The 22,154-nt window shown below is 41.7% G+C and overlaps 1 protein-coding gene across 1 annotated transcript in view; it reads left to right on the top strand.

Annotated features, from left to right (window-relative positions):
* The window catches only part of DNAJC1 (DnaJ heat shock protein family (Hsp40) member C1), a 105,833-nt gene that overhangs the window by 49,220 nt on the left and 34,459 nt on the right, over positions 1 to 22,154 (top strand). The window contains exons 7-8 of the mRNA XM_056857351.1: positions 6,026 to 6,116; positions 11,084 to 11,250. Coding sequence (XP_056713329.1) covers positions 6,026 to 6,116; positions 11,084 to 11,250 — 258 coding nt within the window. The remainder of the gene's footprint in view (positions 1 to 6,025; positions 6,117 to 11,083; positions 11,251 to 22,154) is intronic.

The following is a 22,154-nucleotide window of genomic DNA, read 5'->3' as shown; positions in this document are numbered from 1 at the left end:
ATTGTAATAAATATCCACAAGGTACTTTGGCACGTGTACCACCCAAATGAGTGAGGGTACCAGAGGAGCATAGTTGTTGTGCTCTTGCATAACTCTTATTCATTTAACAGGGGCCAGTGCAGATTAATTCTCTGGTGGATAGTATACTAGAAGCCAGTTCATTCTTTTTGAACTGTATGTAATTTAGCACTGTGACATATATTGTGACTCCTAGAGTAGTTTCCACCTGGAATTGAGGACTTTTTAAAACAGACATTGTGTTAACTGATGAAAGTTCTCTGTTAAACACCGTCAGATTTTCATAAACATCATGAGGTGTTAATTATTCTTTCTGCCTTGTTAGCTTGGATACCACTCAAGTCAATGATGTATAGGTATTCTGATTTCTTCACACTGCTGTGATTACCTGGGGGGAAAAACATAATTCAAGAGATACTTGTCTCCACATGCACAGTTTTTAAAGCCCAGTCCAGTTAAAGATTTGGAACAGATTTTGAGTTAATCTCAAAAAGGCTAGTTTTGTACAGAAACACTCTGCTGCTTCTTTCTCAACACAATCCATCTTTTTTGCTTGTTTGTTTATATCTACATTTCCTCACATTGTGGTGTGAGATGAATGGAAAATGATTTTTTGACTAAATAGCAAGGCAAGAGCATAAAAAGAGCCTTACCAGATCAGACCAATTGTCCGTGTAGTCCAGCATTCTGCGTCCCATTGCAGCCAACCATTTGTGGTGGAAGGCCAACGCTGGGGGCAAATAAGAAGAGTTGGTTTTTATATGCTGACTTTATCTACCACTTAAGGAAGAATCAGACCATCTTACAATCACCTTCCCCTCCCCACAACAGACACCCTGTGAGGTAGGTGAGGCTGAGAGAGCTCTGAGAGAACTGTGACTAGCCCAATGTCACCCAGCAGGCTTCATGTGTAGAAGGGGGAAAACCATCCCAGTTCACCAGATTAGTGTCCGCCGCTCATGTGGAGGAGTGGGGAATCAAATCTGGTTCTCCAGGTTAGAGTCTTCCGCTCCAAACCACTGCTTTTAACCACTACACCACGCTGGCCCAAGAAGCCAAATCCTTCACTTATTGCTACCCTGCAGTACTTGGCATTCTGAGGTTTACTGTTAAACAATTTTTTGCATCCATCTAAACTGAGAGGATTGCTAAAGAATTGCAACTCTCTACTAGAATTCTAGTGTCTGTCCCTGAATTGGCAAGGAAGAAGAGATAAGGGTTACTCCTTTGGGAGGAGGCTGGTATTATTTGGGGCTAGTATTGTTTGAGGCTTGGATAGTTTGTAGGGGAAGAGTAGACAACTGTGGACTCTACTCAGCTCCCCCAAAACAATTCTGTTTGGTTCCTGGTAGCTACCAAATATTAATCAAGGTGTGGTAAAACATTTCCCCCAAAAAGTAAATGAACAGAGTTTTTTTTTTTAAAAAAATAGGGAGGAGTTATTTCATACTTCTCAGATTGTATCTCTGTCTTTCAGTCTTATGTGTAATATCTTGACTGAATCCATGAGCTCTGTAACTGGGAGGCCCATTCCATTAGGTAAGGCCAATGTTCATGGGTGTTCAGACTCCATAGTATACCTATGTATCTACAGCAATTTTGCCCACCTTTCTTTGCAATAGATTAAATATGGCTCAGATAGTTCAACAAAATATGCTTAACAGTCCTCAGAATTTGCTGGAGAACAGAGTGGCCCTAACAGTATAGAAACTGGCCATCCTAGGGAACTGGTGGTAGAATGAAACAGACACAGGAGATAGCAGGAGAATCGGGGAGAATATTTGCTAAACTATATGTAACTTCTGTGTTCTCCTGTCAAATTGTTCTAATGATTTTTAAATATAGGACCAAAACTATAGCATATGGTATTGCTTGGGACCATTATAATAGGAAGCTAGCTGCTTAATAGCCTAGACTAACCCAATCTCATCAGAGTTTGGAAGCCTAAGCAGGGATAGCGACAGTTAGTACTTGGGTGAGAGTCCACCAGAGAATACTGGGGTTGCTATTCAGAGGAAGGCAAGCCACCTCTGTTCATCTCTGGCCTTGGAAACTCCATTGACCTGGAGTTGTCATAAGTCAGTTGTGACGACAGCACACAATTATTTTTATTATATAAAGGATAATAATAAATACTGATGAAGCATTTATGTAGTACTTTCTGTGCAGATTACTTTGCACAGGTTGTCCCAATAATCCTTAACAGCCTTGTAAGGTAGACCATTATCATTGTTATCCTCATATTGCAGACATGGGAGGGAGGCTGAGAGAGAGAGAGAGTTGATTGCCTAAAGCCATCTTAGTGAGTCTGTCCTCCTGGCTCCCAGCTCAGTCTCATAGTCACTCTGTTATATCAGCTTACAAAATCAAATCTTGCCTTGGGGGTGCATGCGTGCATGTATATATGTGCCTGTACACAATAATGAAGTAACTATATATGTAAAACCATCTTTTCCTTATTGACACAAAGGGAGAAAGACTTCAGTAGTATAAAGCAATGAAAGCAGAGCACATGATGGGAGTTTTGATACTAAATTAACAGTTTTACAAAAAATACAGTTCTTTCCTCCCACCACAAATTCCTGCTTATCTGTTTATGTGAAGTTTTTTCTTTATAACTATTCCATTGTCCAGTGATTAGCACTGGGATCTGTTGAGTTTTTTTTTGTTTATTTATGGGCAGTGGTCATTCCCATTCTTAGTGTATAAATTATTAGTCTACCTTTGCCTGACTACTGCTTATAATTTTCTTTGCTCTCCCCCTCTTTTCTGTTGTCTTTCGCCTGAGCCTCTGTTCCAATTGTTCCATGAATGACACACTAGAGAGATTGACAGGTACCCCTTGGTGCTTGATCTCTGGAGGTCGCATAAGCAATAATAAATTCTGTTCCAGAATTTAGCATCAAATATTGGCTTTCAGTGTCAAAGGGGTTAAAGTTAAATGCTGATTGACTGCATGCAGGTTGAAACCACAGCAGACGCATCCATGGCCTATCAGTTCCGTGCATTTGATGTAATCTCCAAAATTCAGTGTAAATGGTAAGCAATCATGTTTGGAGATTTACTAATAGCAAAATACAGCCCGCAACAGTCAAGCTGTGTTATGCATAAGAATTAAATAATTTGATAATTTCAAGTTGGAAAGCTGCATATATATAAAAAGAGAACCCATGCTTTTACCCACTTAAGTTTTGAACGGCATAACAAGAATACCTTAATTTTAAATAGTTACGTGTCTGTATTAATTTAAAGCTTTTTTTGAATCATGCTGTATGTTGCAAGACACAGTGCGTTCCTAAGGAGAGTTACTCCAGTGAAAGCCCATTCATCTCAATGGGCCTAGACTGGAATAACTCTCCTTAGGAATGCACTGTTAATCCACTCAAGCTTGGAGCATATACACCATCTTCCTGGAGGAGTATATTGTGTTGACTTTATATGATTAAAATATTCTATAGTGGACAAGAAGTACAGTAGGAAGTACCAGTTGAGAACATAGCAAGCGGGGGAGGGGGAATCTCCATTTGCAGTGGAAAAGTTTCTTTCTTACTTTGTGACCCCATCATTCACTCTGCATATTGCCATAAAATTTATTTGAGTTCCCCACTGGACACCCACAGCGGCTACATTGTTTTCCTCTCCTCCATTTTATCTTCACAACAACCCGGTAAGGTAGGTTAGGCTGAGTGTGTGCAGCTGGCCCAAGGTCAGCAAACTTCTGTGGTAGATCTCCCAGATCCTAGTCTGACACTCTAACCCAGTGTTTCTCAAAGTGGGTGATACCGCCCCCTGGGAGTGGGGGGGATTACCTAGAGGCAAGGTGCGGGAGCACTGGAGGTCTGCCCCTTAGACCACGTTCACTTATTTACGATTGCGGAAATCTTGTTGAAACTATTGGTTTTTTTAGTGGAGCTTGGTTTAGTGTGGTCATCCAAATTCTCTCCAAGCAAAGAAATTGACTCCAGATTACTAAAATGGTGATTTAGACCTCTTGCTAAGAGACTTTAAACCAGACATTGGGAAACTCTTTATCACTTCATCAAGCTCATCCATTGCATTAAAAATTTACTGAAAAGTGATGTGGTTACTAAATTTGGTATCTTAAGATTCTTGGTAAATAACTATCAGACTTCGAAAAGCTGGTATCACTGGGTCAAGTTCATAAATTTTGCTGAATAAATTTAACTAAAAAGTTTTAATTGCATTTTGAATAAATGCACTTAATTGTTACTATTTTGAATATTAGTGTTCTTACCTTCCTTAACGTGTCATGCAAACTGCTAGTCTGAGTAACTCTTTTTATAGGGTAGGTTAGGGGGCAATGGGGAATGTTTTTACGGAACCAAGGGAGTGGTGGCCCAAAACAGTTTGGGAAGCACTACTCTAACCACTCCTTCAGATTGGCTAATTAGGTTTGTCAGGTATGATAATTATAAGCTGGGTCCAATAGCAGTTTGCATTCAGGTGGTGTAGCTTTAAGAGTAGTTTTACATGGAAACATAAGCATGGTTTACAGTTCAGGTTTGTATTGAACTTCTTTTCATAAATGTCCCAGATGCCCCATTCCAACAGCACACTTTTTCTCACTCCTGCGATGCAAAATGTTATGTTGGAGTTGGTTCTAAGTGCTTTTGTGCTGGTGATAGTTTTTGTTGGGGAAAGATGGTATGCGGTGTAGCACCATGGAACGAATGAAAAGCTCTAACTTGCTGCCTTCCCCTGTGCATTCACATACAGCAGGATCAAAGACATTAGACCAGTCTGTTGTAAATGTTGTGGGAGACTTCATGAAGCTTTTGTCCTGCACTATCTTTATTGTAGGGTGGTCCCATATTTCAAACTCTGTTGCAAAAATGCCAATTTTCACATGGGTTATCTTGTGGCCATGCTAGTTTCAATTAACTTGGTCATTGCTTTGCCCTTCGTGTTGCCTTGTAATGCAAGGATGTGTACAGATGTACCTGTGACTAGAATAGGTACTCTTTTTTTCCTGTGAGGTAAATGCTGCTTCTGTTTGCCCCCACTCTCCTCCTCCTCTAATGGTGCACATATAATTACTGAATACTTCTCCCACTATACCTCAGGCCGCATCTTCAATTTAGACACCCCCCCCCAGTTCTTTTTATGGTCATTCATTCAATATTTCCCCACCCCCCAAGAAAACAAACAAAACCATTTTGTTTAAACTTGAGAAGAAGCTTCCTGATTGTCCATAGGGCCAGCCACAGCATATGTCATTCTATTCCAACGCAGGAAGAATCAGTTTCCTCGGAGATTGATCAGGGGAGGAAGATCAGTACGTCCAAAATAGGGTTGCCAGCTCTGGGATGGGAAATGCCTGGAGATTTTGGAGGTGAAGCCTGGGGGGGGGTGGAGTTTGGGGAGGGGAGAGGCTTCAATGGGGTATAATGCCATAGAGTCCACCTTCCAAAGTGCCCATTTTCTCCAGGTGAACTGATCTCTGTTGCCTGGAGATCAGTTGTAATCCCAGGAGATCTTCATCCAAATACCTGGAGGTTGGCAACCCTAGTCCAAAATGTGGTGAGTGCTTCACAACAGCAGGTTGTCAGCTCAGGTTTTGCTGCTATCTTCAGAGATCTGTATTTAGCTTCACAAAAGCAAAGCAATTAAGTAATCAGTGCTTTGGGGGCCACTAATAAAATACAACAGAACACTGCAGAAAGCCAGCATGGTAAACCTGCATCTCAAATCTGTAGGGAGCAAATATTTCATTTTGTTAACGTTTTAGTTGCGAGAGTTAAGAGCACGTTGCTTAGTCTCTAAAACAACAATTCTGTAGTAGTATCCTGTTGCGTATGTTGTAGAGAACAATAGCTGTTTTTTTTTTATGTATAATAAATTTCACTATTTAAATGTTGGATTAATTAGCACAGGAATCACTTTCCCCTTAAGTGATTAATATCTGGGGTTAAAAATTAAAGTGTAAAGGGGCACCACTGCAGCAGCTGCTTTGAGATGCTAATATTTTTGCAACATTTTCTTAAAGGAAGCCAGAAAACTGTATACAGAATATAAAGAAACAAAAATGAAGGAGAAGGAAGAAGCCCAGGTGAGAGCTGAACTGGAAACGCTTCCAAGTAAGTTGTTGTTATTGTTGTTGTTTCTTCCTCTTCTTCCTCTTCCTCTTCTTCCTCTTTTCCTCTTCCTCCTCCTCCTCCTCTTCTTCTATTATCGTGGATGGAATGGATGGGATATATATATATATCTTTTGCAAAGTTGTGGGTACTAAGTGCATTCTAGAGGAACTGTTTGCCGGCGTGTTCAGTTGGGTACTCCGCAGTTGCTGAACAATGTTGTCGAAAGACATGTGATATATAAGTTTTAATGTTGTATCCAAATGAGTCAGTAAATGAACAGATATCATTGAGAAAGCACAAGAGAAATGTGGAAATGTTTCCAAGGCTTTAGATAGGCTCTCTGAGAAGTCGCCGCTATTGAGAGCCTGGCCTTGTTTTGGGCCTGGAAGCAATTCAAATAATTTGTGGTGCGTTTTCTAGCAGTTCCAGGTGAGTTTGACATCTAAGTTATTATAAAATGCACTCCAAATTATATGCACCTGCTAGATGCAAAAATTAAGAGCTAATGTTTGACCCCTTTGATATTTTTGACTTGGAACTTGGTGAGACTCTTCGTCAAAATGCTCAACTCTCTTTAAGTGCCGTAAATAACTTGCTGTAATACTTCGGGAAGCTGTGAATAGTTTAAGCTACAAAGAGTCCAGTGGCACTTTTAAAGCCTAAAAAATATATATGGTGGCTTTGGCATATGCTTTTCCATAGAATCGCTGGCTCACAAAAGCTTGTGCCAGAGTATATTTTTACTCTTTAAGATATTACAGGACCCTTAACGGTGCCATCCTAATCAGTGTTGTACTCTCTAAGCCCGTTCAGTGCACTTAGAAGGGTGTATCTTCTAAGGTTAGATGGCCATCTGTCAGCAATGCTGATTCTATGACCTCTTTGAGATCATGAGAGGGAGGGCATCTTGGCCATCTTCTGGGCATGGAGTAGGGGTCACCGTGTGTGTGTGTGTGTGTGTGGGAGGTAGTTGTGAATTTCCTGCATTGTGCAGGGGGTTGGACTAGATAACCCTGGTGGTCCCTTCCAACTCTATGATTCTACCTCTGCAGAGGATGGCACTGCACTGTTGGTTTGTTGTAATCATATTCCAGAGAGGCAGCTATGCTTAATTGTGTTTGTTTGCAGTTTTTGGTGTATGGGGGTTAATTTTTTTGTGGTTGAAAACCAGGCACCTTACAAATGATTTTGAAATATTTATTGACTTATTTCTTGTAATGCGAGAAGAACAGGCCCTGACCTGGATAGTCCAGGCTAGCCCCATCTCATCAGATCTCAGAAACTAAGTAGGGTCTGACCTGGTTGGTACTTGGATGGGAGACCACGAAGGAAGTCCAGGGTTGCTGTGCAGAGGCAGGCAATTGCAATCCACCTCTGAGGTCTCTTGCCTTGAAAACCCTATGGCAGGGGTCCCCAAAGATGCTCCCTGGCTCAAAAAGTTTTGGGGGAACCCTGCCCTATGGGGCTGCGACTTGATAGCAAAAAATGTTGGCTGTGACTTGATGGCAAAAGAAGAACACTCTTGAACTGGTTTAATACTACCTTTTCCTGCCTTCCCTGAAAGTGAAACAAGGAAAGACTTGGGGGGAAATTAATTCATATAATATCAAAGAATGAACACATGAAGCTGCCTTATATTGGATCAGATCCTTGGTCCATCAAAGTCAGTATTGTCTACTCAGACCAACAGCGGCTCTCCAGGGTCTCAGGCAGCGGTCTTTCACATCACCTACCTGCCTCTAGTCCAGGGGTGGGGAACCTTTTTTCCACCAAGGGCCATTTGGATATTTATAACATCATTCGCGGGCCATACAAAATTATCAGCTTTAAAATTAGCTGACCAAGCCCCAAGCAGGCAACTGCCCCAGATGACGTCCCCCTGGCGCGGGCAAACAGGCAGGCATCCAACCAGTGGCACACTCGCCCACCTGGTGGCACAGGATGGTCTGTTGCACCACCTGCACGCCGGAGTTGCTCCTGCTCCGCATGGTTGGGGCCGAATTCTACAGCCAGCTCCTGCTACCTCTGCCTGCAGGGATGAAATGAGGACACACTGGCTAAGAACTCCCCCTCCCCGCGCATTCTGGCCCTGCCCCCTTTAACCCCTCTATTGTCGCCACTTCTGCCCCCGGCCCTCTTGTAGTACAGAGGGAATACGTTTCTCCATGGCCCAGGTGGGAAAGGGTTTCTTGGGCTGTCCTAGCAGCTCCATAGCTAATGACGCTTCTGCAAGGGGGAAAAAAGGTTCCTTTTCTTGGCAAAACAAACTCACATCTGCCTTGAATAGAGGCTATTCCTTTCCACGGGAGGCGGCGGATCACCAGTCTTAGATCCTTCTGAGCCAGAGATCTGCCAAGACCCATGAAGGGCCAGACCAAATGATTTCGTGGGCCTTAAATGGCCCCCGGCCCTGACGTTCCTCACCCCTGCTCTAGTCCCTTTAACTGGAGATGCCAGGGATTGAACCTGGGACCTTCAGCATGCCAAGCAGATGCTCTGCAAACTGAGCCACAGCCCTACCCCATGACTTACATATGTAAAATTTCTATCAAAGCTCAAATATATGAGAGTATCTATTGAGTTCTACTCAGTGAGGAAAATTCTCTTAGTTTTCTGCAAGTCAGAAAGTACTGAGTGATGAGGCATGTATATATGAATCAGTATTCAGTCTTTTTGGAAGTTATTAGTCACAGACTATTCAGCTCTATAGTTTTTAATTATGCAAACATTTCTACCTGTTTAGGGTATTTATTGTGCAGTCCTAATCAGAGTTATACCCTTCTAAGTCCATTGACTTCTTAAAATGTCAGGTTATGGTGGTAGGTTAAATTGCAGCGTGAAGAAATGAAAATTGCAGCTGCTCTATCTCTGTATGGCTTTTTCTCCCCTAAAAAATGTGTTTAACATTTTTTGTCCTGAGTAATGGAAAGTAGGGCATTAAGGATATTATGAAGCTGATTAGAGAGATTTGCACTGGAATTTAAGATGGCCTTAATTGAGTTAATGATGCTTATTAGTTCTGTTAATTGACAGAAAGACAAATTGGCTGCCATATTGTTGTATGTTTGAGAAAAAGACTATTGGAAGTAGACTCTACCCGTATCTTATTCAAATCACAAATACCTAACACTTGTAGTTGGTAACTCCGTTATAATGTTCTGCATTGGTCTTCTTAATAAAAGATGAATGGCTGTTTCCCTGATATGCATTTTCATTTCTTAGTTTTTAAGAGTATAAAGTCATATGAAAGCTGGACAGTGAAGAAAGCTGATAGGAAGAAAATAGATTCCTTTGAAATGTGGTGTTGGAGGAGAGTGTTATAGATACCGTGGACTGCCAAAAAAAACAAATCAGTGGGTTATAGATCAAATCAAGCCTGAACTGACCCTAGAAGCTAAAATGACTAAACTGAGGCTATGGTATTTTGGCCACATTATGAGAAGACAAGAGTCACTGGAAAAGACAGTCATGCTTGGAAAAGTTGAGGGCAGCAGGAAAAGAGGAAGACCCAACAAGAGATGGACTGACTTAATAAAGGAAGCCACAGCCCTCAGTTTGCAAGATCTGAGCAAGGCTGTCAAAGATAGGACATTTTGGAGGACTTTCATTCATAGGGTCGCCATGAGTCGGAAGCGACTTGATGGCACTTAACACACACAAAGTCATATCTAATTCCCAGCTTGGCCCCAGTATGTAAGTTAAAGAAAAGCGATGGGCCAATTGGAAACTGGGCTAGATATTTCTAAAAATCAGAGGAACCCCCAGATGTGCAGAAAAAAATTGAAAGGGGTAGGTGGGGGGACTGGAAAACTAAGAAGAGATGTCCACAGACATTGCCAAAGAAGAAGAAAATATGTTCAGGCAGCGTTTTGAATATTTGTATCAACCCAAAAAGGTGCCTAACCATCAGCAGATCATGAGGTTGGTCACATGGATTACCCTAGCCCCCACAGTGGAACTTCACAATGGAGGGAAGCAGTTCCATACACCAAATTGAAAATGGCTTACAAATGAACTCATTTTAATTTAGAATGTAATTTTTGCAATCTTTTGGGCAACCCTGTAAGGTGGATTGGTATTATTACCTTTAAATAAAGGTCTGAGAGAGTGGGAGGAAGAGTAGTTTGTGTAAGGCCATCTACAGTACAAAGCATTGCATGTCTACTCAGAAGTAAGTTCCACTGTATTCAATGGGTCATCTAACCATAGGATTGTGAGATTTGAGGCAGGGATTTCGTGGCTTGTAGTTCCATCTCTTCATCACTGTGGAAAACTGACTCTGAGATAACTGGATAGTCAACTTTCAGTTCTTTTCTAACCTCAACTCTATGAGCAGTTAGTAAACGCCATAGATGCTTCATGCTTGACAGTCTGTGCACAGTATTTTAAAGATTAGTGATAATTGCCAATATCCAGTTACAAATAAAAGTGATCAGAAGAGAAATGGTACACTGTCTCGGTTATGACTATGTAATGCTGCAATAACTTAAAGAAAACAGACTTTCCTATTATAAGAATATGCCTGAACATCCCAGGGTATGAGTACTTGACTAGCCTAAGGCAAAAAGCTCTTGCTCACTCAGGGTCTAAGATGTGTGCCTAAGATGTATTGTCTGAAGTAACTTTTCTTCCAGATGTAACTCCTAAGCCTGTTAAGTTCCAGCGTGGTGTAGTGGTTATGGTGCTGGACTAGGATCTGGGAGATCCAGGTTCAAATCTCCATTGTGCCATGAAGGTTGCTGGTTGACTTTGGGCAAGGCACACTCTAGGCCTAGCCTACCTCATAGGGTTGCTGTGAGGATGAAATGTGGGAGGGAGAGTAATGTACACCACTCTGAGCTCCTTGGAGGTTATAAAAGTATAAAAGGTTCTAAATATAGCTTTAAAAAATAGGAAGTTATAGCTCTTTGAATCAAAATTCTGGGCAGACATAGTGATTAAATCAGCTTTTCTTTTCTTTTTTGCAGAGGAGAAGAAACCTAAAGTCAAGAAGCCGAAACCTGAATTTCCTATATACACACCAGCAGAAACAAATGAATATGTACCGTCATATGACCATGTTACTTCTATTGAAGAGATTGAAGAACAGATGGATGACTGGTTGGAAGACAGAAACAAGTCACTCAAAAAGAAGGCGAGTATACTTTCATAAAAAGTGGGGGGGTAAAGTCCAGGCAACTAATGAGATATTATATTAAAAGTGAAATATGCAGTGAACACTGAATCAGTGTATATCAAAGGTGAAGAGCAGTATAAAGCTGTCCCATATATCGAAGGTATCATTTGAACGTATCATATGCCGACTCTCTACCACTTCAGGAAGAATCAAACCGGCTTATAATCTCCTTATAATTGTGTGTAGGAGTGGGGAAACAAATCCAGTTCACCGGATTAGCCTCCGTGGAGGAGTGGGGGATCAAACCTGGTTCTCCAGATCAGACTCCACCGCTCCAAACCACCACTCTTAAACACTACACTTCTACACTCATTAGAGTTGAAAGGAACATTTTTTAGTATAATTGGGCAGGTGTAGTAGACCTATTTTATCCAACACCTGTAATAATCCTGTTTGTGTCGATATTAAATATATGCATAAATGGCTTGGCTGAAAATGTTCCTGGATGTTCTTCTGTGCAAGTCCGATGGAAGAAGCACTGCCATGTACTCTCACTCTACCTGTTCGTTTCACTGCAGCTTGTGCAAGAGCAATTCCTGGTGCATTCCGCCCACCTTCCCTATTTATTTCAAACGCCCCCTTCCTCTCTCCCTCCTCTCTCCCTCTCCTCTCCATTCCTTTACAAATTCCTTTGAGCAGGGGGCCTCTTTTTGGTGAGGCCTTCTGTGAGTGCATAGAGGCTTGTCCGTTGGCTGCTGTCTCTCAGCCTACTGTTTCCCAGTCCGAGAGCCGGAGGCTTGATGTGGACAAGGTTTTGCTCTCAGATCTTGAGCCATGGCTTGCCATTCTGATTTTGGAGGGTAAGCACAAATCATAGCTTGTTGGCTGGCATAAATCAGAAAATACAGGAGAGAGGGGATTGTAGAGCATGGGATTAGTGGGAGGAGGGAGTGTATAAACTCAAATCTTGTTCATGTCAGGCTAAGCCATAGTTTGGCACTGCACTTGAATTAGTCCTATATATTTTCTTTTGCTTTGGGGGTGGAGGGCAGCTGTTCATGGTGTAGTGGTTAAGAGCATGGTTAGGAGCGGTGGACTCTAATCCGGAGAACTGGGTTTGATTCCCCACTCCTACACATAAAGCCAGCTGGGTGACCTTGGGCTAGTCACAGCTCTCTTAGAGCTCTCTCAGCTCCACCTACCTCACAGCGTGTCTGTTGTGGAGAGGGGAAGGGAAGGCAATCGTAAGCTGCTTTGAGACTCCTTAAAGGTAGAGAAAAGCAGGGTATAAGAGCTCTCCCAGGGTGTCTGTTGTGGGAGGGGAAGAGAAAGTGATTGTAAGCCGGTTTGATTCTTCCTTAAGTGGTAGAGAAAGTTGGCATACAAAAAACAACTCTTCTTCTGCTTCTGCTTCATGCTGTTTCGCACCCCTTGGTTTGTGAGTTGAGCTTGATGCAAAGCTTCCTGTTTAGATCAAGCTCCAATTCTATGTGATGTCCTGGTGCAGCTGTTTTGGGGTATTGGAGTTTGTCTACTCCACACAAAGAGCTGGGATTAAACCCAGGTTTGCAGTCTTAGAATCTCGGTGGTTTGAGTGCAGTAAACACACTCCAGTTCACCAAGGCACCTGCAGAGCCAGTGTGATGTAGTGATTAAGAGTGTTGAACTAGTATCTGGAAGACCCTGGTTTGAATTCCCACTTGTGCCATGGAAGCTCACTGGGTGACCTTGTGCCAGTCACACTTTTTCAGCCTAACCTACCTCACAGGATTGTTGTGAGGATAAAGTGGAGGAGAGGAGAAGGAAGTAAGCCACTTTGGGTCCCCATTGGGGAGAAAGGCGGGGTATAAATTAATTAAATACAAATAATAAAATTCAAGTGTTGATCAAACAGGGAAGTGTTCAATGAAGCGCCATGCATGAGAGGAGCAGGGAAGAAGGGAGGGGTGAGGAACGTGTACAATAAGCTATGTTCGTGCCCCATCACTGTTTAATTACAGCTTGTCTGAATGCAGCCAGGGTCTCTCTCTGATTTTTGCTTTTAAAGATGATATCTGTTGGGTATTTTTGAGAGCGGCTGCGTCTTCCTCTCATAGTCTCCCATGTACATCAGAAAGTAGATTGAATCATTCTGGAAAGGGGCATATTTGATCAGTGCCTACTTAATGCTTAATGTTTTTCATGGCTTACTACTGCATTATATGGTTTGCTGTATTATGCAATGCTAAATCATCTTTGATTTGCCCCTTTGAAATGTGTGGGTCTTGGCGGTGGTTAGAGGAAGCATGAGTGGGTTGTTTGCTCAGGAAGTATTGGCATTGGAACAAAAAGCTCTTCAAAGTGGGCATTACTAAGACACGAGAGATGGGATGGATTTGTAGGTGTGTGGCTCTACGTGAGCCTAATAAGGCAATTGTGATTGACAGCAATTCATTTACCACTCATTGAGGAAGTGAGTCTTGGGCACTGCAGGAAAGCAAAAATGACCATTATCTTGGATTTGCAGAACATATATTGCAAATGCGTGAAGGAAATAAAAATCTTGCTCATTTTAAAAACTCATAATCATGTGATTTTTTTCCCGAGAGCTGTTTCGTCTGTTACTTTCCGGGGACCAGTATTACCAATCTGTGAAAATGCACATTGAAATTCAGTTTTGCCTAAATGTGATCATCTGTAGAATTTTTTGTCAGTACTTACTAAGCTTGTATGAATTTAAAAATAAGCCAACTTGGTGTGCTGATTTCTCAGTTGGCAAAAAAAAAAAAAAGTAACATCTTAATGTTTTTAGGGTGTGCAAGTTTTGGTAAACATCTGGAAGAGATCATATTGTATACTTGGGTTCTTTTCACAACAACAGTGCACACACAGCAAGGAAATATCTGCGCAAGCCCTCATCTTTAGGTGTGGGTTACATAAACTTGAGAGGTCGAACTTTCATAATGGTGATAGCTGAATACAGGGTATTGCTGGGCAAATTCTGCCTTGCTTTCTTTCTCTTGGGCCAATGTCTGTTTTTAAAGAATTATGCCTTGCATTCCTCAGCCAGCATTGGTTCTTAAGGCAGCTCACAAGAGGATGAAAACCGTAATGTGGCACAAATATTTATAACCAACATCTGTTTTGAAATTTTGTGAGCACCGTGGATCTGGTTTACACTTACGAAACTTACCGAGCTGCCCATTTTGGATTCAGTAACCATTTGTCTCCCAGCAATAGCTGCACTTAAAACAGAAAAACTGCTCCTCTTCTTGGTGCAAGCCAGAGTAAAATGACACACTGCAGACTGGCAGTCCCAATTGGCAATGTACTATACTATAAAATAACATTGCAAGTGAAGATAATGGTTCTGATCATGGGCAGTTCTATTTCCTGTGCTGTGTGTTCTCTGTACATTTAGTTTAGGATTGTCTGCAGAGCATGTTCACGAACAGAGAAGGATAGGTAGTTTGCTTTGTCTGGATTGAGCTTCTAGTTAGTATTTATCAGTGCCCAGTATTTACTTTTAACGGTATTGTGGAAATGCTGTTGCAAGGATTTAAGGGATACTTAGAAGATAGAAATATCATTGTCTCCCTTAGTTCGTCCGATGGGTTTGTTGCTCTGTATATACTGTTATGGCACCTATCATATTACTTTGTTGCTTCTTAATCATATGCCTTTTTACCATCAGTCTGACAAGCTGCCATATTATTAACTGGAGCCCAGAGAAGAGAGGGAATGTGTTTTGGAAAACTTGATGTGGGATTTAAGCTAAACACGTTTGCTCTGTTTGACTGCTGTTTCTGTGATGATATCAGCAGATGAAATTTGTTTGTTTCTTCCAGAGGGGAAAAAGTGGTACAATGAAAACCCTACCAAAATATTTCTGATTGTCTTTAGTTTTGTGGGGGAAAGGAATGTTTTTAAAAGGTGCATGTTATTAGTGAAATTAGTCTTTTAAGACTAAATTTGATTCCAAGCGCTTTGCTTCAGGTTATAGAAAAGGGCGTCTTCTAAAGAGAAGAGATTTGCCTCTCTCCATCCCCATTGCAAGTAGTGCATCTCCTTCCAGTCTCAAGTGCTTCAGCTAACTAAAACATTTAAGTAATAAACTGGAAGGTGTCCCCCTTACACAGAACTAAAATATATCTGAAATTGGGTAACTCTAACAATGGTTAATGAATACGTAGCCTTGAGCATTTCTGGGCTAGCGTAAGCTATTAACACTCTTTAGCCCAAGGGCTTAATAGGCAAAGCCTTAATTCAAGCCTGGACATAGTTTTTAATAAAGATTGTGAAAGAGTTCGATAATAATCAGTGGTCCAGCTCCAGTGTGATCCCAGGGAGGGGCTGTGGCTCAGTGGTAGAGCATCTGCTTGGCATGCAGAAGATCTCAGGTTCAATCTCCAGCATCTCCAGTTAGTTACACCTCTGCCTGAGACCCTGGAGAGCTGCTGCCGGTGTGAGTAGACAACACTGACTTTGATGGACCAAGGGTCTGATTCAGTGTAAGGCAGCTTCATGTGTTCATGGACATCAGGAGAAACTGGGGTCTGGGACAAGAAGCTTCCGTATCTCCTATATTCCACCCTCCCAGCCATCCTCTTCCCCTTCCTAAAAACTTAGACTCTACATCAAGGTCTCCCTGCTTCTGTCAGCTACCAGTTGCAGGTGTCACCTGGAAAGTTTGCAGAATTTGTTGGCTCTCTAGGGCAGCTGGTTGGCTACTGTGCTGGACTAGATGGTCGCTGGTCTGATCCAGAGTGGGGGTGGGTGGAGTGAAATGTTTAATATTTTGAACTTCCTCTTCCAAAATTAAGTGCAGTCGCTCATGTACAAGGCAAAAAGGCGTTAAGGATTCAAGTACAGGCTGTTGTTCATAATATCCTCCTGGTGATATAACTTGTAGTATTCTTCATCATGTAAAATTGGGCCAGAAATAAAGTTCTGCTTCACATTTTCCTTCCTTGAATATTTCGGTGTAATTAGATTTGATGTCGGAAGTTCGTAGGCAAACACTGCCTTTGCAGTTGGCTTCTGTTTTCCTCACGTTGATCAAGTTGATGGCACATATTCGAGGGAGTATACTGTAGCTCAAATAAGTGATTTTCAAATGTCCTTTTATATTTATTGACAATTATTTTAAAATGCAACTAAAAGAATGCTAAAGAAAAGCCAGCATATGATGAAATGTGCATTTAAATGCAGATTTTTTGGATGTTAGGGAATAGCCTTTAGGTGTCATATGGTATAGTTTATAGCTGCTTGTGTTGTAGTTAGACACAGAGGGAAGCTTTAGAGGTATTAAAATATATATTGGAACTTTTGGGTGATAACTAGCTTGAATGAAATGTGAAGTTTGCATTTCTGTCTTGATCAACTGTTCCGTGTGGCTAAAAGGAAATAACAAAATGATGGTTCTTCAAAGCTTATTTTCCTATTGGTTTTTCCTGTATGCCTTTTTGAAAATGTTGTATTTCAAACCTAGATGAGCTGATATAGCCAGAATTTAAACTGGAGAGAGGACTCTCGAGGAAGTAGTTGGTGATTTATATTTAAGCAAATGACTAGGATGAGAACCTGGAAATATTTTCTGAATGTCACAATTGAAGTATTTGAATCTCAAAAATAATAATAACCTGCATCTGTCTAGCTACCTAGAAGTGTGTTACTTGTATCAACATGTGAAGTAAAGTCTACTCGCATGCCAATAAAAAGTAACCCACTGTAGAAAATATATGGCTGCATGACCTAATCCTTTAAATGAACTGTGTGATTTATTAGAAATAGGCTTCTGGCTACAGAGCTGTGGACTTCATTGTAATGTATTTGTGTCATATTGGTGGCAAGCTGTGTGAAGACAACTGAGTGGTTTAATCTTAATGATCGTTAGGATACTTTCTTTCCTCTTTTCTCATGAGATCTCTTTGCCCTAGATGTTCATGCTAGAATCAGTGGAGGTGTAAATTATAAGCTGGTGTTTTCAACAAATTTTTAACAGCGAGTCTCTGTTGTAATGCTTGAATGCCTTCAGCTCAGGATGGAGCAGAGCAAGGAAATGGGAAAAAAAACATCCTGATGTGTTCATCTGTTGAGGTCAAGTGCAGCCCCTGATTGGCTCTGAGGAAGCAAAGGGGGAAGCAAACTCACATGTACCTGAAGCCACTGTTGTTCCTCTGCTTGAGTTGATGCAGGTGAGCTTGGCTCCACGGAGCCTGCTCTAGGGCCCATGCAGTCACAACAGCATTGCTTTGGCACTTTCCAGCTTGAGCGGCAGAGCTGCATAAGCGGTGGATCACCTCCAAAATGAACCCAGAAAGACTTACTGCAGTCTCCCAGCTTGATCCATATATACTCTTCCCAGCCTGAGTAGAGTTCATGTGTACACTTCCCAGTCTGAGCTGCTTATTCTTAACAATGTGCCAACTTTGGGAAATTTTCAAACTTATTTAAAATCAGTTAATTTGAATAAAGATTTTAATTGGTGAAAAAGGTAAAGGTCCCCTGTGCAAGCACTGGGTCATTCCTGACCCATGGGGTAACGTCACATCCTGACGTTTACTAGGCAGACCTTGTTTACGGGGTAGTTTGCCGTTGCCTTCCCCAGTCATCTTCCCTTTACCCGCAGCAAGCTGGGTACTCATTTTACCGACCTCGGAAGGATGGAAGGCTGAGTCAACCTTGAGCCGGCTACCTGAAACCGACTTCTGTTGGGATTGAACTCAGGTCGTGAGCAGAGCTTTTAACTGCAGTAGTGCAGATTACCACTCTGCGCCATGGGGCTCTTAATTGGTGAAAGCCCTAATAATTTTATATGTTATGTAATGTTGCTTTTTGCCATTCATTGCTTTAGCTTTTGGTTTCCTGGTTTGGAATATGGTTAATTAAGCAAACTTCCTTTTTTATCTTCCATTAAAACTGCTCTGTGGTTGTGTGTGTGTATGTGTGTGTTTGAGTGAGAGAGAGAGAGAAGTTGGGTTCGTGTGAGCAAAAAATTATGGTTCATTCAACTTTCTGAAAATCTGTATTAGTCTGACTACTGTGTCATTTGTAAGGAAGGGTACTGATTAAATTTGGTGTGTAGCCCTTGCCTGTCACCTGTTCTCTTTGGCTTTGTTGCTTAGCATATTTGTGCTGCTTTGAAATCAGAATGTCTCCTCTTAAGCAACAAATAACATGTTACTTGCTGTAGGCAGCATCCCATCATAGAGTAATTGAATACAGTTTCCCAGCCTGGTTTATTGGTTCCTTTTGCTCGGTTCCCTGAAGAAGCCAGTTCTATCTCACAGGGACTGCATGGCTGTCTAAATCAGGATGCTTTACTAAATTAACCCTTTTCTTAGTCTCCTTGCAGAGAACAATGTGTTTTGTAAGGCTAACTGCGCTGAGATATTAAGAGGGACACCTTGCAATGAAGTGTACAAACAAAAGCTGATATCTGGAACCTTCTTTGTGTTTTCAATTATGCTTGGTTGGCATCTGCCTGAAGCACATCTTGAAAAGCAGTATAGACATTAGGGATTATGTGAACTGGTAGAAGAGAAGAGTTGGTTTTTATACCCTGCTTTTCTCTATCTTTAAGGAGTCTCAAAGCAGCTTATGATTGCCTTCCCTTCCCCTCCCCACAACAGACACCTTGTGAGGTAGGTGGGTTGAGAGACTTTTGAGAGAACTGTTACTGGCCCATGGTCACCCAGCAGGCTTCATGTGTAGGAGTAAGGAAACAAACCTGGTTCTCTAGATTATAGAGTCCGCTGCTCTTAACCACTACACCATGCTGGTAGTCTGTTGGATAATAAGGATCCCTGTAGTATATGTCTGACTTGCACAGTCTGCATGAACATTTGTGTTTCCTTCACAGTTGGATTCTCATAGTTAGCATGAATGTGGCAAGAACATCAGGAGCACTAGTCCAGGAAGTAAAGAAGCTATCATCTGGACGTGCCTGAAATTTTTTTTGGCTGGGAAGCGTATACTCACAGTGCAGGTGGAACCAGTAAGCTACAAATGCATTTCACATTCGCTTTCCACATCTATCAAATGATAATGTTCATTTGAATGTTACACATGTCTGTGAGAGTCTCTCTTCTGTGAGCACCTCCTGCATGATTGGGGTAATGCCAGTGTGGTGTAATGGTTAGAGCATTGGGCTAAGATCTGGGAGACCCCAGTCCAAATGCTTGTTCTACCATGGAACCTTTCTGGGAAAACTTGGGCCAGTCACACAACTCTCAGCCTAACCTACCTCACAGGGTTGTTAGGAGGATAAAATAGAGAAGTGGTGAATGATGTAAGCCACTTTTGGTCTCCATTAGGAAGAATGGCAGAGTATAAAAAGAAGTAAATAATAAATAATAGTGATCACTGCCAATAATAAATAATAATATTTAAATGCCATAGCAACAGGAGCGGGGTCCGATTTGTGCATGTCCTGACTGCGGAGTTGGGGTTTATTCTGTTGTGAGGACTGGCTCAATTGGCCTGAGCTGTTAGGTTATTTAAACTTCATTCTAGCTGCTTAGGAGTCACTCACAGAGAAGTGGTTATCATTTGAGTTAAAGGTCCTCCCAGGTCACTGAAGAAAGGAGGGAATACGGAATAGGCTGTTGAAGATTCAATATGGTCACTGGGAGTTTTCCAACCAGCCAGTAGTAGCCATGAATGTTGAGGCTGGGTTTGCAAGGGGTGTGGTATGTGTTTGTGTGTGTGTGTAAGAGAGAGAAGTTGGAAAGGGAATTTCAAGAAGAAATCAAAGATCTTTGGAAAAACCACCCGCTTTTCCTTGCTGCTTTTGTCTTTTGTTGTTAAGCTAAGACCTTTCCATTCACAAAGGCTTTTTAGTTAATTAAGCAGATGATTTCCCTCTTGGCTCTCTGCTGTTTATGTCTGTTAGGTTTTATTTTGCGGTTGTTAAATTTTGATTTTTATTGGTACCATTTTGATTGCAAATTTTATGGCCCGCTTGTGCGTCACCTTGGGCAACGCGTTGAAGAGGCAGCATATAAATACTGCAACTCTGCTGCTCTTACAGATTGCAGTAGTGGCTCTCTCCTTTCTAATGTAATGATTAGGGGGGAATGGCTCCAAGAGGAATGGGGGGAAACCACGAGTTCTTCAGCTTTCCTCACCACATATGGGCAGCGAGTCTCTGCCTGTCATTTCTACCAATTTTGTTGGATCTTGCCAAGAACCCCCAATTGTCACCTCTTACTGTGAAATAGTTGAGGGCACGTCTCACTGGTGGAATGCTGCTTTCCAGTGTCCTGTGGGCTGGGGTGGAGGTGGGCTTTGAGAGCTCAAGACCTATGGGCAAGACGTTCCTGCAAGACTGTCTAGTGTGCATTGCAGATAGCCTTTGGAATTGGTTTAAATAGTAAGTATTTAGGTCTTATTTAAAAGTGTCAAATCTGTGGGAGAATTGTCCATTGACTTGTTTTTTACCAGTGTAATCGGAATTTTTCCAACCCTCCTACTATGCAGAACTAAAGGTGGAGGCGTGGTGTAGTGGGTTAAGAATGGTGGTTTGGAGCGGTGTACTCTAATCTGGAGAGCCAGGTTTGATTCCCCACTCCTCTATATGAGCAGCGGACACTGATCTGGTGAAACCAGGTTGGTTTCTCCCACTCCTACACATGAAGCCAGCTGGGTGACCTTGGGCTAGTCACAGCTCTCTTACTCTCTCAGCCACACCTACCTTACAGGGTGTCTGATGTGGGGAGGGGAAGGGAAGGTGATTGTAAGCCAGTTTGATTCTTCCTTAAGTGGTAGAGAAAGTCCACATATAAAAACCAACTCTCCTCCTCTTTCTTCTCCTCCTCCTTCAGTTGAAATGGATTTTGATATTCTAAATAGCAATTTATTGCACCTCACAGAATACAGGTCAGTGGGTGCTTTTGCCAATATTGCCACATTGTTCCTTGTGAGAGGACATACTGCTAAGTGCAAGTCTAAATGTTCACAGCAGTGTGTGTATGCATACAGATTATTTTTCAAGTGTTTAGATGGCAAGCATTGTCACTCCAGGGACTAGCAATTCTCTTCTGTACTTGCAGTCGTCTTAAATTTTGGATATGTGGGATTAATCATCATCAAATATTGAATTAATTGTCACCAAATGTGGGAAATCATCATCAAAACAAAAATCATCACTGAGTTGTGGAGTGAGTGCCACTGGTCTAACACATTCAGTGAAGGAGTGGCAAGTTGTTTTTAGTGGACTGCTGCAAATAATAGCTATGATTTCGTCAGCCAACTCTACTTCATAATGGTGCATAATGGTAATATTAAAAGTGAAACATTCAACAGTTTTGCATGATTCTGTTGCTAGATTGTGGTACTTCAGATCATAGTTGGAAGATGAATCTTTGAACGCTGCCACCAGTGTTCGCAACAGGAATAAACATTGGGCATAACCATTTAACAGACAAGTTTTTTAAATACATGATGTAAAATTTTAGTTGGGGATACAGTCCGACATTCAGCCCCTCCCATGCACAATCCATCAACAGGTATATTTCATGGGGCTGCCTGATTGTTCATATCACCTCGTAGGACTTTCAAGCCAAAAGGTTTTATTTCTAAGGACCAGACCACATTCCGACTAACACTGAGATACCATCAAAAATGCTAGAGAAGCCAGTTAATGGCAAGCCAAAATTTCTGTTTTGAAAATGCCTCTCTTGGTATTGTCTTCACACAAAGGTGTGTGTCACAGGCCAAAAACAATTCAGACTCTGACTTATCTGATCTACATGCCACCATGTTCTACAATCACATCTACTAAAGACCTATTCACATATTTTCTGAATTAAACATTTGCCTAGAAGCTAATCAGAAAACAAATGAGTTAATGCTTTCTGCTAAGTGCTAACAATCAGATTGGCCTCTCAGTTAAGAACTGCATCTTTATTTCTTTTCCATAAAAAGGACTTCAGTATTTA

Source organism: Euleptes europaea, chromosome 11 (assembly GCF_029931775.1).
Source record: "Euleptes europaea isolate rEulEur1 chromosome 11, rEulEur1.hap1, whole genome shotgun sequence".
NCBI lineage: Eukaryota > Metazoa > Chordata > Lepidosauria > Squamata > Sphaerodactylidae > Euleptes > Euleptes europaea.
This window is presented reverse-complemented; position numbering and strand designations above follow the sequence as displayed.